Below are 11,880 nucleotides of genomic sequence, written 5' to 3' on the forward strand. Positions count from 1 at the left end.
CTCTTTTGGTATTCATCCTCCAGGACTGCGTTACCATACAGAATATATCCAATGAGTTTGAGGGCAGAGCTGCCCGGCACCTTCTGGTACCACAATATCACATTGTAGGAGCTGACTGAGTGGTTACAGCTGATTGTTGCCGGACCATCAAGGTTTCCAAGTATTGATGGTGGATCCTGATGGACTTTGGAGCTCAGTGAAGGACCTGTGCTGAAAGAAGGAAACATTAAGAGAGCAGACGTGGTACCAAAAACATAAAATCTGTGCAGCTTTCAAACCTACAGAGGAGCACAAGAAGAAGAAGAGTGATCCTGTTGATGTTATTGATCATGATGTAAGTTTTGTCTCTGTTTCGACTGACAGGCCGTTATGAGGTGTACTAGAGGGGAGGAGACAAACCGAGTGTTGGCTCTGGATTAATGTTTCAAGGTTGTTTTCATGTCTGAACATGTATTATGGGTGTTCCTAAATATTAGTTGAAATATACAATAAACGTCAATAGTCCTTGAAACGTGAGACAAAGTGGCCCCTTTCCAAGTAATGTGTTTAACTTCAAATTATAAAAATAATAGACTTTTTTTATAGTCCCCCTTTTTGAGGAGAGTTTTCATCCTCTGCTTTATTCTTCCCCAAATCACATCTGTTTCTATTGATCTCTGTGAGCCACTTGTTTGATTGTGAATGTCAATGTGAAGCAGTGTATTTTAATGATGTCAATAAAGGTTGTCAGACTGTTTGTTGTTGCTCTTTGATTGTTCTCTGTGCAACATCGTGTTATACTGTGACTGTGACTGTGTGTGATCAACATATGTTGATGATTTATTCTAATTCACTTTTACATGGAGCCAAAACACAGAATCAGGTATTTAAATGCCTTTCATGGTTCTAATCATCGTCTTTAGGAATAAGTGCAAAAAACAAAACTGATAGAATCTAAAGGTCTACAGCTCCCCCTACAGGTCATTGAAGGCACGGATGCCTTCAGCCCCTGTGACAGCAGTAGTTGGCAGACTGACCCCTGTTCATCCACAGCAGAGGAGTCTGGGTCACATCACTGCCGTCTGTTAGACCTGCAGGCAGAAAATTAACCCTCATGTGTTGTTCGGGACATTTTTGTCCTCTGAGAGAAATTTTTCTGTTTATTTTGGCCATAACTTTGTCAATATGTGGACAAATTGAATCATTTTTCCTCAATAAGCTTAATTTTACATAAATTTTGTTAATATGACTTTAAAATTTTTCATAGGTCAACGGTACACTGTGGGCAAATTTTACCCCCTAATGTGTTGTTCGGGGACAAAAACGTCCCCTAACTTTAACGGTTTTAAAAATATATTAGATAAATATTTTTTTGAAATTTTTTTGCATAGACCTTTTAATAACTTCAGTTCTAATCAACAGTAGTGAAAAAATCATTTTCCCCCAAGATTTTAACCCTTTAATCACCAATTTTATAAGGGGTGGTGCTGAAAATTGAAAAAAAAAAACACAAAATGGCTCATTTTAATAGAAAAGGTGAATGTGGACTGGATTCTTTTTAACCTTTATTACAGTCTTGGTCATGTCAAACATCAGTAAAAAAATTGACTTTATTGCATTATTAGTTTTTGCACAGCACTGGATTTTCTTTTTTTCTCCCATTTTGTCCCATAGACTTACATTATAAACACACTTTTTTTGACTGCACAGCCATGGCACTACATAATCATGCATTCTTGATTGTTGGTGGTTTACCCTGTTGGTAGGAGGTAACATTTGGGATTTTTACAGTTAACAACTTAATTACCATATTAACCCTTTACCTGCAGGCCTGTGCTCATGTACTGTAGTTTCTGGCTTAAGTATATGGAGTTATAGGGAGTATTTTAGCACATAATTGTGTGTCTACACACTGTGTGTGTATGTTAGAGAGGAAGAGAGCCATTTGCACACTGTCAGGGAAGGAAAGTCAGGAAAATAAAGTTACTAAGTAAGTGAAGTGTACCTAATTCAGGCGTACAACGGCGATGCATAAGCATGTAAAATGAAAACATCCAGGAGTTCTGGCGTCTGAAGTTGTGGATGGGTAAAATAGCTGTTTTTTTTTTTTTTTTAGCTTTCGGAAAACACGTCCTCCAGTAGAGTGACTTTACTTTTAGGTTAGTGTCTCAGTTGAGATCACTGAATTAGTCTAAGTGAAGTCTAAGTGCCCCTTCTCCATGGTTTGTTGCGCTCCACACGACCATACGTACATGTGCATGTTACTAACTAGACACCATAGATAGATAACTTGATAACATAATAAATAATCATTGACTAACCAAATCTAATCTACAGTTTAGTCCCCTACTAAAATTAGTATTAAAAGTAGTTTAGTAAAGTAAAGTAAAGTAAATTTGTTGCAGCCCTAAAAGTAAGTGCCGGGCCCTTTGATGCTGAGAGGTTCAGACTAAACAAAACAAAAACACTAGTGGGCTTGCATGCATCCTCCTGGTCATTTAATGGTGACAAGAGCAGCAAGCAGCATGAAGAGAGGATTCACCTGTGCATGAGTGAAGGATTCACTTGTGAACGAATGAAGGATTCGCTTGTGAACAAGTGACGGATCTACTTGTGCAGCCTTCACAGCTTCACAGCCTGGCCCTTCATAGAGCCAGGCTGCACAATCATTTCCAGAGATTGTGCACAAGTGAATCCTCTCTTCATGTTGCTTTCTGCTCTTCTCACCATCAAATGACCACAAGGTCACATGTAAGACCACTTGCCTTTTTGTTTTGTTTAGTCTGCACCTGTAGACATCAAAGGGCCACACGTGCATAGCAACACTTTCTTTGTTTTTGTTTACTATGAAGACTCTGTGGTTGTGTGTACTCACAGACAACAAGATCAGTGTGCAAATGGCTCTCTTCCTCTCTAACATACACACACAGTGTGTAGACACACAATTATGTGCTAAAATACTCCCTATAACTCCATATACAAGCCAGAAACTACACTACATGAGCACAGGCCTGCAGGTAAAGGGTTAATATGGTAATTAAGTTGTTAACTGTAAAAATCACAAATGTTACCTCCTACCAACAGGGTAAACCACCAACAATCAAGAATGCATGATTATGTAGTGCCATGGCTGTGCAGTCAAAAAAAGTGTGTTTATAATGTAAGTCTATGGGACAAAATGGGAGAAAAAAAGAAAATCCAGTGCTGTGCAAAAACTAATAATGCAATAAAGTCAATTTTTTTACTGATGTTTGACATGACCAAGACTGTAATAAAGGTTCAAAAGAATCCAGTCCACATTCACCTTTTCTATTAAAAATGAGCCATTTTGTGTGTTTTTTTTTCAATTTTCAGCACCACCCCTTATAAAATTGGTGATTAAAGGGTTAAAATCCTGGGGGAAAATGATTTTTTCACTACTGTTGATTAGAACTGAAGTTAATTAAAAGGTCTATGCAAAAAAAGTTCAAAAAAATATTTATCTAATATATTTTTAAAACCGTTAAAGTTAGGGGACGTTTTTGTCCCCGAACAACACATTAGGGTAGTGTTTGCGAACAATGCATGAGGGTTAAATATTTGCAGATAAATCTCTCAGCAGCTGTGATCCTCATTGTGGTCTAATGAAGCTGATTGTAGAGACCCGAGTGTGTGTCTGTGTGATGCCAGAGGAGGTGGGAGTGTCCCTGCAGTGCGTGACGTCCTCTGATCCTGCCAGCTGCTGCATCAGAATCCACATGAAGGATCACTCTCTGAAGTGTTTGTGGTTCTACAGTGCAGGAGATGCTTGTGTCTGACTGTGCTGGGTTTTTGTTCAGCTCTCACACATGTTTGTATCACTGTGTTGACTCACAGCACAGAAATACACTCCCTTATCTTCAGGCTGCAGGTTCTTCACTGTGAACGTCCCGCTCTCTGCTACAGTTTTAGTGGCTGAGAATTTCTCTTTGCTAAAATCTCCAAAGTCGTGCTCAGTCTGGCCTGTATACGTGAAGACGATGAGTTTCATGGTTTCTCCGGGCAGCTGTCTGTACCAGTACATCTGGTAGTAGCCACCCCCATTAGTGTGGTTACAGTGCATGATGGCATTTCCATCCTTCTTCTCCCACAGCATGGGGGTCTGCCATACACCACTTCCATCAGTTAGACCTGTGTAGGGAAAGTGATCATTTTACTTTTCACAGTTTCATAACTGTAGCTGTGACTGCTGAAATAAATCTGCTGATCTTTACCTGTAATCCAGAGCAGCAACACCAACAAGCTGAGGAGACCATGTCTGAGAGCAGCCATGTCCTCCACCTACAGCTGTGGGTGTAGTTACAGCATTGTTAGTGTGTGATGTGTTCACATCATATAAGCCAAGAACCTCCTACTTTCAGATCAGCTGAGGCAGCCATATTTGTTGCTGAACATGATCATCCCTGTATCATGATATGTGTTGCATTTGTTGTGGATACACAGCCAGATGACTTTTCTAAGACGGTCAAACAGGCTTTTCAGATAATCCTAAAATCTTACATAACGTAAATAATGTATGATGTAAACACTTTTTAATTTTATTTATTAATCATCTATTGTGAACAGTCACAGATCATCAGACACACAAAAAGAAATGAAGTCTACAGCTCCCCCTGCAGGTCATTGAAGGCACTGATATCTTCAGCCCCTGTGACAGTAGTCGTTGGTATTTGTGCAGCTGTCTGATTCGCCTGTATCACTGTGTTCTCTCACAGCACAGAAATACACTCCGCTGTCTTCAGGCTGCAGATTCTTCACAGTCAGAGATCCAGTCTCAGCGTCTTTCTTTGTTGCTGGAAAATATTCCTTATTGAAGCCACTTTCATACTCGTGAGCGCTGTATGCAGTTGTGTAAACAATTTGCTTCATGTTCTCCCCTGGCAGCTGTCTGTACCAGTACATTTCTCGATATGTGCTGCCCCTAGTTTGACTGCACCTCATGGTGGCAGACTGACTCCTGTTCTTCCACAGCAGAAGAGTCTGGGTCACACCACTGCTGTCTGTTAGACCTGCAGGCAGAAAATTAAATACTCTTAAATAAATAAGAAACCAAACAGAATTGTCTCATGTCAGTGATGAATGTTTCGTACCTCCTACACAGAGCAGAGCTGCAGAGAGTCTGATTAGAGCTGCTGTGATCCTCATTGTGATTTAATAAAACTGATTGTAGAGACCCGAGTGTGTCTGTGTGATATCAGGGGAGGTGGGAGTGTCCCTGATCCTGCCAGCTGCTGCATCAGAATCCACATGAAGGATCACTCTCTGAAGTGTTTGTGGTTCTACAGTGCAGGAGATGCTTGTGTCTGACTGTGCTGGGTTTTTGTTCAGCTCTCACACATGTCTGTATCACTGTGTTTACTCACAGCACAGAAATACACTCCCTTATCTTCAGGCTGCAGGTTCTTCACAATGAACGTCCCGCTCTCTGCTACAGTTTTAGTGGCTGAGAATTTCTCTTTGCTGAAATCTCCAAAGTCATGATTTGGGTTTGTTGTAGTTGTGAAGACGATGAGTTTCATGGTTTCTCCAGGCAGCTGTCTGTACCAGTACATCTGGAAATGGTTAGCATCCTTAGTGTGGTTACAGTGCATAGTGGCACTGTCACCCTTATTCTTCCAGAGCATGGGGGTCTGGGTAACGTCGCTTCCATCAGTACAACCTGTGTGTAGAGGTTAAAGGTGACATCATACCCAAAAATCTATTTGCACAGCTGCAAAAACATGAACTGTGAGTTTATTACCTGACATCCACAGCAAACACACCAACAGTGTGAGGACGCCTTGTTTAATGAGGATGGCATCCATGTTTTGTTTCGTAGAGTAGAGAACCAGCGTATTGATATGAGGCCCTGCATGTGGGCGTGTCTCTGCACTGTGTCATCACTCAGCAGCGTCAGTGGTAGTTTGGGACCCCTACTGTCCATCAGAGCACATTAAGTTAAAGTTTAAACAGTGACCCTGATGTGATGACGATAAAGATGCACAAAAGCAGAAAAATGGCATTTGAAACTGAATAATTGTTTAAGAATGAAACATCTGCAGCTCTGAGCCGACCTGATACGCAGCAACAATAACAAGTTTACAGCACTTTGCCAATACAACATAACAAAAGCCTTTATAACCGCACCACTGTCATTTAACGAAAGGTTTTAAATGGTGAACATGTGTGTGAGACTGTCATTAAGGATGGAACTTGCTCCACAGGACAGTGATTACTCACTCTCATTATCTGATGTGCTGCAGGTTTAACCAGCAGATGGCACCCTGATAGTCTGCAGACTCTGCTGTCCTCACATGTACAGTCTCAGCCAATCAGCAGCAGCTGGAGCAGGTCCAGATGTGTCGGAGTCTAAGGTGAGTCTCATCACACACACACACAGAGTCTGAGGATGTTAAGAAGCCTGTCGACAGACAGTCATTTCAGACTGACATACAGAGAAGGCAAAAACTCTCTGATTCCTCTCTGTGCCCAGGTCTAAATTAGGAAGGATCACTCTCTGAAGTGTTTGTGGTTCTACAGTGCAGGAGATGATTGTGTCTGACTGTGCTGGGTTTTTGTTCAGCTCTCACACATGTCTGTATCACTGTGTTGGCCCAGGCTCACAGCACAGAAATACACTCCCTTATCTTCTGGCTGCAGGTTCTTCACTGTGAACGTCCCGCTATCTGCTACAGTTTTAGTGGCTGAGAATTTCTCTTTGCTAAAATCTCCAAAGTCATGATTTGGGTTGGCTGTATTTGTGAAGACGATCAGTTTAATAGTTTCTCCAGGCAGCTGTCTGTACCAGTACATCTGGTAGTAGCCAGCCCCCTTAGTGTGGCTGCAGCTCATGGTGGCAGACTGGCCCCTGCTCATCCACAGCAGGGGAGTCTGGGTCACACCACTGCTGTCTGTTAGACCTGCAGGCAGAAAATTAAATACTCTTAAATAAATAAGAAACCAAACAGAATTGTCTCATGTCAGTGATGAATGTTTCGTACCTCCTACACAGAGCAGAGCTGCAGAGAGTCTGATTAGAGCTGCTGTGATCCTCATTGTGATTTAATAAAACTGATTGTAGAGACCCGAGTGTGTCTGTGTGATATCAGGGGAGGTGGGAGTGTCCCTGATCCTGCCAGCTGCTGCATCAGAATCCACATGAAGGATCACTCTCTGAAGTGTTTGTGGTTCTACAGTGCAGGAGATGCTTGTGTCTGACTGTGCTGGGTTTTTGTTCAGCTCTCACACATGTCTGTATCACTGTGTTTACTCACAGCACAGAAATACACTCCCTTATCTTCAGGCTGCAGGTTCTTCACTGTGAACGTCCCGCTCTCTGCTACAGTTTTAGTGGCTGAGAATTTCTCTTTGCTAAAATCTCCAAAGTCATGATTTGGGTTTGTTGTAGTTGTGAAGACGATCAGTTTCATGGTTTCTCCAGGCAGCTGTCTGTACCAGTACATCTGGAAATGGTCAAAAGCCTTAGTGTGGTTACAGTGCATAGTGGCACTGTCACCCTTATTCTTCCAGAGCATGGGGGTCTGGGTAACGTCGCTTCCATCAGTACAACCTGTGTGTAGAGGTTAAAGGTGACATCATACCCAAAAATCTATTTGCACAGCTGCAAAAACATGAACCGTGAGTTTATTACCTGACATCCACAGCAAACACACCAACAGTGTGAGGACGCCTTGTTTAATGAGGATGGCATCCATGTTTTGTTTCGTAGAGTAGAGAACCAGCGTATTGATATGAGGCCCTGCATGTGGGCGTGTCTCTGCACTGTGTCATCACTCAGCAGCGTCAGTGGTAGTTTGGGACCCCTACTGTCCATCAGAGCACATTAAGTTAAAGTTTAAACAGTGACCCTGATGTGATGACGATAAAGATGCACAAAAGCAGAAAAATGGCATTTGAAACTGAATAATTGTTTAAGAATGAAACATCTGCAGCTCTGAGCCGACCTGATACGCAGCAACAATAACAAGTTTACAGCACTTTGCCAATACAACATAACAAAAGCCTTTATAACCGCACCACTGTCATTTAACGAAAGGTTTTAAATGGTGAACATGTGTGTGAGACTGTCATTAAGGATGGAACTTGCTCCACAGGACAGTGATTACTCACTCTCATTATCTGATGTGCTGCAGGTTTAACCAGCAGATGGCACCCTGATAGTCTGCAGACTCTGCTGTCCTCACATGTACAGTCTCAGCCAATCAGCAGCAGCTGGAGCAGGTCCAGATGTGTCGGAGTCTAAGGTGAGTCTCATCACACACACACACAGAGTCTGAGGATGTTAAGAAGCCTGTCGACAGACAGTCATTTCAGACTGACATACAGAGAAGGCAAAAACTCTCTGATTCCTCTCTGTGCCCAGGTCTAAATTAGGAAGGATCACTCTCTGAAGTGTTTGTGGTTCTACAGTGCAGGAGATGATTGTGTCTGACTGTGCTGGGTTTTTGTTCAGCTCTCACACATGTCTGTATCACTGTGTTGGCCCAGGCTCACAGCACAGAAATACACTCCCTTATCTTCTGGCTGCAGGTTCTTCACTGTGAACGTCCCGCTCTCTGCTACAGTTTTAGTGGCTGAGAATTTCTCTTTGCTAAAATCTCCAAAGTCATGATTTGGGTTTGCTGTATTTGTGAAGACGATCAGTTTAATAGTTTCTCCAGGCAGCTGTCTGTACCAGTACATCTGGTAGTAGCCAGCCCCCTTAGTGTGGCTGCAGCTCATGGTGGCAGACTGACTCCTGTTCTTCCACAGCAGGGGAGTCTGGGTCACACCACTGCTGTCTGTTAGACCTGCAGGCAGAAAATTAAATACTCTTAAATAAATAAGAAACCAAACAGAATTGTCTCATGTCAGTGATGAATGTTTCGTACCTCCTACACAGAGCAGAGCTGCAGAGAGTCTGATTAGAGCTGCTGTGATCCTCATTGTGATTTAATAAAACTGATTGTAGAGACCCGAGTGTGTCTGTGTGATATCAGGGGAGGTGGGAGTGTCCCTGATCCTGCCAGCTGCTGCATCAGAATCCACATGAAGGATCACTCTCTGAAGTGTTTGTGGTTCTACAGTGCAGGAGATGCTTGTGTCTGACTGTGCTGGGTTTTTGTTCAGCTCTCACACATGTCTGTATCACTGTGTTTACTCACAGCACAGAAATACACTCCCTTATCTTCAGGCTGCAGGTTCTTCACTGTGAACGTCCCGCTCTCTGCTACAGTTTTAGTGGCTGAGAATTTCTCTTTGCTAAAATCTCCAAAGTCATGATTTGGGTTTGTTGTAGTTGTGAAGACGATCAGTTTCATGGTTTCTCCAGGCAGCTGTCTGTACCAGTACATCTGGAAATGGTCAAAAGCCTTAGTGTGGTTACAGTGCATAGTGGCACTGTCACCCTTATTCTTCCAGAGCATGGGGGTCTGGGTAACGTCGCTTCCATCAGTACAACCTGTGTGTAGAGGTTAAAGGTGACATCATACCCAAAAATCTATTTGCACAGCTGCAAAAACATGAACTGTGAGTTTATTACCTGACATCCACAGCAAACCCACCAACAGTGTGAGGACGCCTTGTTTAATGAGGATGGCATCCATGTTTTGTTTCGTAGAGTAGAGAACCAGCGTATTGATATGAGGCCCTGCATGTGGGCGTGTCTCTGCACTGTGTCATCACTCAGCAGCGTCAGTGGTAGTTTGGGACCCCTACTGTCCATCAGAGCACATTAAGTTAAAGTTTAAACAGTGACCCTGATGTGATGACGATAAAGATGCACAAAAGCAGAAAAATGGCATTTGTAACTGAATAATTGTTTAAGAATGAAACATCTGCAGCTCTGAGCCGACCTGATACGCAGCAACAACAACAAGTTTACAGCACTTTGCCAATACAACATAACAAAAACCTTTATAACCGCACCACTGTCATTTAATGAAAGGTTTTAAATGGTGAACATGTGTGTGAGACTGTCATTAAGGATGGAACTTGCTCCACAGGACAGTGATTACTCACTCTCAGTAATGACACTCTCATTATCTGATGTGCTGCAGGTTTAACCAGCAGATGGCACCCTGATAGTCTGCAGACTCTGCTGTCCTCACATGTACAGTCTCAGCCAATCAGCAGCAGCTGGAGCAGGTCCAGATGTGTCGGAGTCTAAGGTGAGTCTCATCACACACACACACACACACACACACAGTCAGTCCGAGGATTTTAAGAAGCCTGTCGACAGACAGTCATTTCAGACTGACATACAGAGAAGGCAAAAACTCTCTGATTCCTCTCTGTGCCCAGGTCTAAATTAGGAAGGATCACTCTCTGAAGTGTTTGTGGTTCTACAGTGCAGGAGATCAGGAGATGATTGTGTCTGACTGTGCTGGGTTTTTGTTCAGCTCTCACACATGTCTGTATCACTGTGTTGGCCCAGGCTCACAGCACAGAAATACACTCCCTTATCTTCAGGCTGCAGGTTCTTCACTGTGAACGTCCCGCTCTCTGCTACAGTTTTAGTGGCTGAGAATTTCTCTTTGCTAAAATCTCCAAAGTCATGATTTGGGTTGGCTGTATTTGTGAAGACGATCAGTTTAATAGTTTCTCCAGGCAGCTGTCTGTACCAGTACATCTGGTAGTAGCCAGCCCCCTTAGTGTGGCTGCAGCTCATGGTGGCAGACTGGCCCCTGCTCATCCACAGCAGAGGAGTCTGGGTCACACCACTGCTGTCTGTTAGACCTGCAGGCAGAAAATTAAATACTCTTAAATAAATAAGAAACCAAACAGAATTGTCTCATGTCAGTGATGAATGTTTCGTACCTCCTACACAGAGCAGAGCTGCAGAGAGTCTGATTAGAGCTGCTGTGATCCTCATTGTGATTTAATAAAACTGATTGTAGAGACCCGAGTGTGTCTGTGTGATATCAGGGGAGGTGGGAGTGTCCCTGATCCTGCCAGCTGCTGCATCAGAATCCACATGAAGGATCACTCTCTGAAGTGTTTGTGGTTCTACAGTGCAGGAGATGCTTGTGTCTGACTGTGCTGGGTTTTTGTTCAGCTCTCACACATGTCTGTATCACTGTGTTTACTCACAGCACAGAAATACACTCCCTTATCTTCAGGCTGCAGGTTCTTCACTGTGAACGTCCCGCTCTCTGCTACAGTTTTAGTGGCTGAGAATTTCTCTTTGCTAAAATCTCCAAAGTCATGATTTGGGTTTGTTGTAGTTGTGAAGACGATCAGTTTCATGGTTTCTCCAGGCAGCTGTCTGTACCAGTACATCTGGAAATGGTTAGCATCCTTAGTGTGGTTACAGTGCATAGTGGCACTGTCACCCTTATTCTTCCAGAGCATGGGGGTCTGGGTAACGTCGCTTCCATCAGTACAACCTGTGTGTAGAGGTTAAAGGTGACATCATACCCAAAAATCTATTTGCACAGCTGCAAAAACATGAACTGTGAGTTTATTACCTGACATCCACAGCAAACACACCAACAGTGTGAGGACGCCTTGTTTAATGAGGATGGCATCCATGTTTTGTTTCGTAGAGTAGAGAACCAGCGTATTGATATGAGGCCCTGCATGTGGGTGTGTCTCTGCACTGTGTCATCACTCAGCAGCGTCAGTGGTAGTTTGGGACCCCTACTGTCCATCAGAGCACATTAAGTTAAAGTTTAAACAGTGACCCTGATGTGATGACGATAAAGATGCACAAAAGCAGAAAAATGGCATTTGAAACTGAATAATTGTTTAAGAATGAAACATCTGCAGCTCTGAGCCGACCTGATACGCAGCAACAATAACAAGTTTACAGCACTTTGCCAATACAACATAATAAAAACCTTTATAACCGCACCACTGTCATTTAACGAAAGGTTTTAAATGGTGAACATGTGTGTGAGACTG

At 42.9% G+C, this 11,880-nt stretch overlaps 2 gene segments (V, D, J or C); both read right to left on the bottom strand.

Annotated features, from left to right (window-relative positions):
* LOC114427036 (T-cell receptor beta-2 chain C region-like) overlaps positions 1-5,780 on the bottom strand; it is a 31,919-nt gene extending 26,139 nt beyond the window's left edge. The window contains 3 exon segments of the C gene segment in view: positions 4,698-4,866; positions 5,517-5,656; positions 5,738-5,780. Of these exon segments, the coding sequence occupies positions 4,698-4,866; positions 5,517-5,656; positions 5,738-5,744 (316 nt within the window).
* A 4,592-nt stretch (positions 5,781-10,372) lies between these two features.
* LOC114427817 (T cell receptor beta variable 19-like) lies at positions 10,373-10,849 on the bottom strand. The segment is given in 2 exon segments: positions 10,373-10,713; positions 10,795-10,849. Coding segments are annotated over 2 exon segments (396 nt in total).
* Between the last annotated feature and the right edge of the window lie 1,031 nt (positions 10,850-11,880).

The sequence above is a fragment of the Parambassis ranga genome, chromosome 22 (genome assembly GCF_900634625.1).
Source record: "Parambassis ranga chromosome 22, fParRan2.1, whole genome shotgun sequence".
In the NCBI taxonomy this organism is placed as follows: domain Eukaryota; kingdom Metazoa; phylum Chordata; class Actinopteri; family Ambassidae; genus Parambassis; species Parambassis ranga.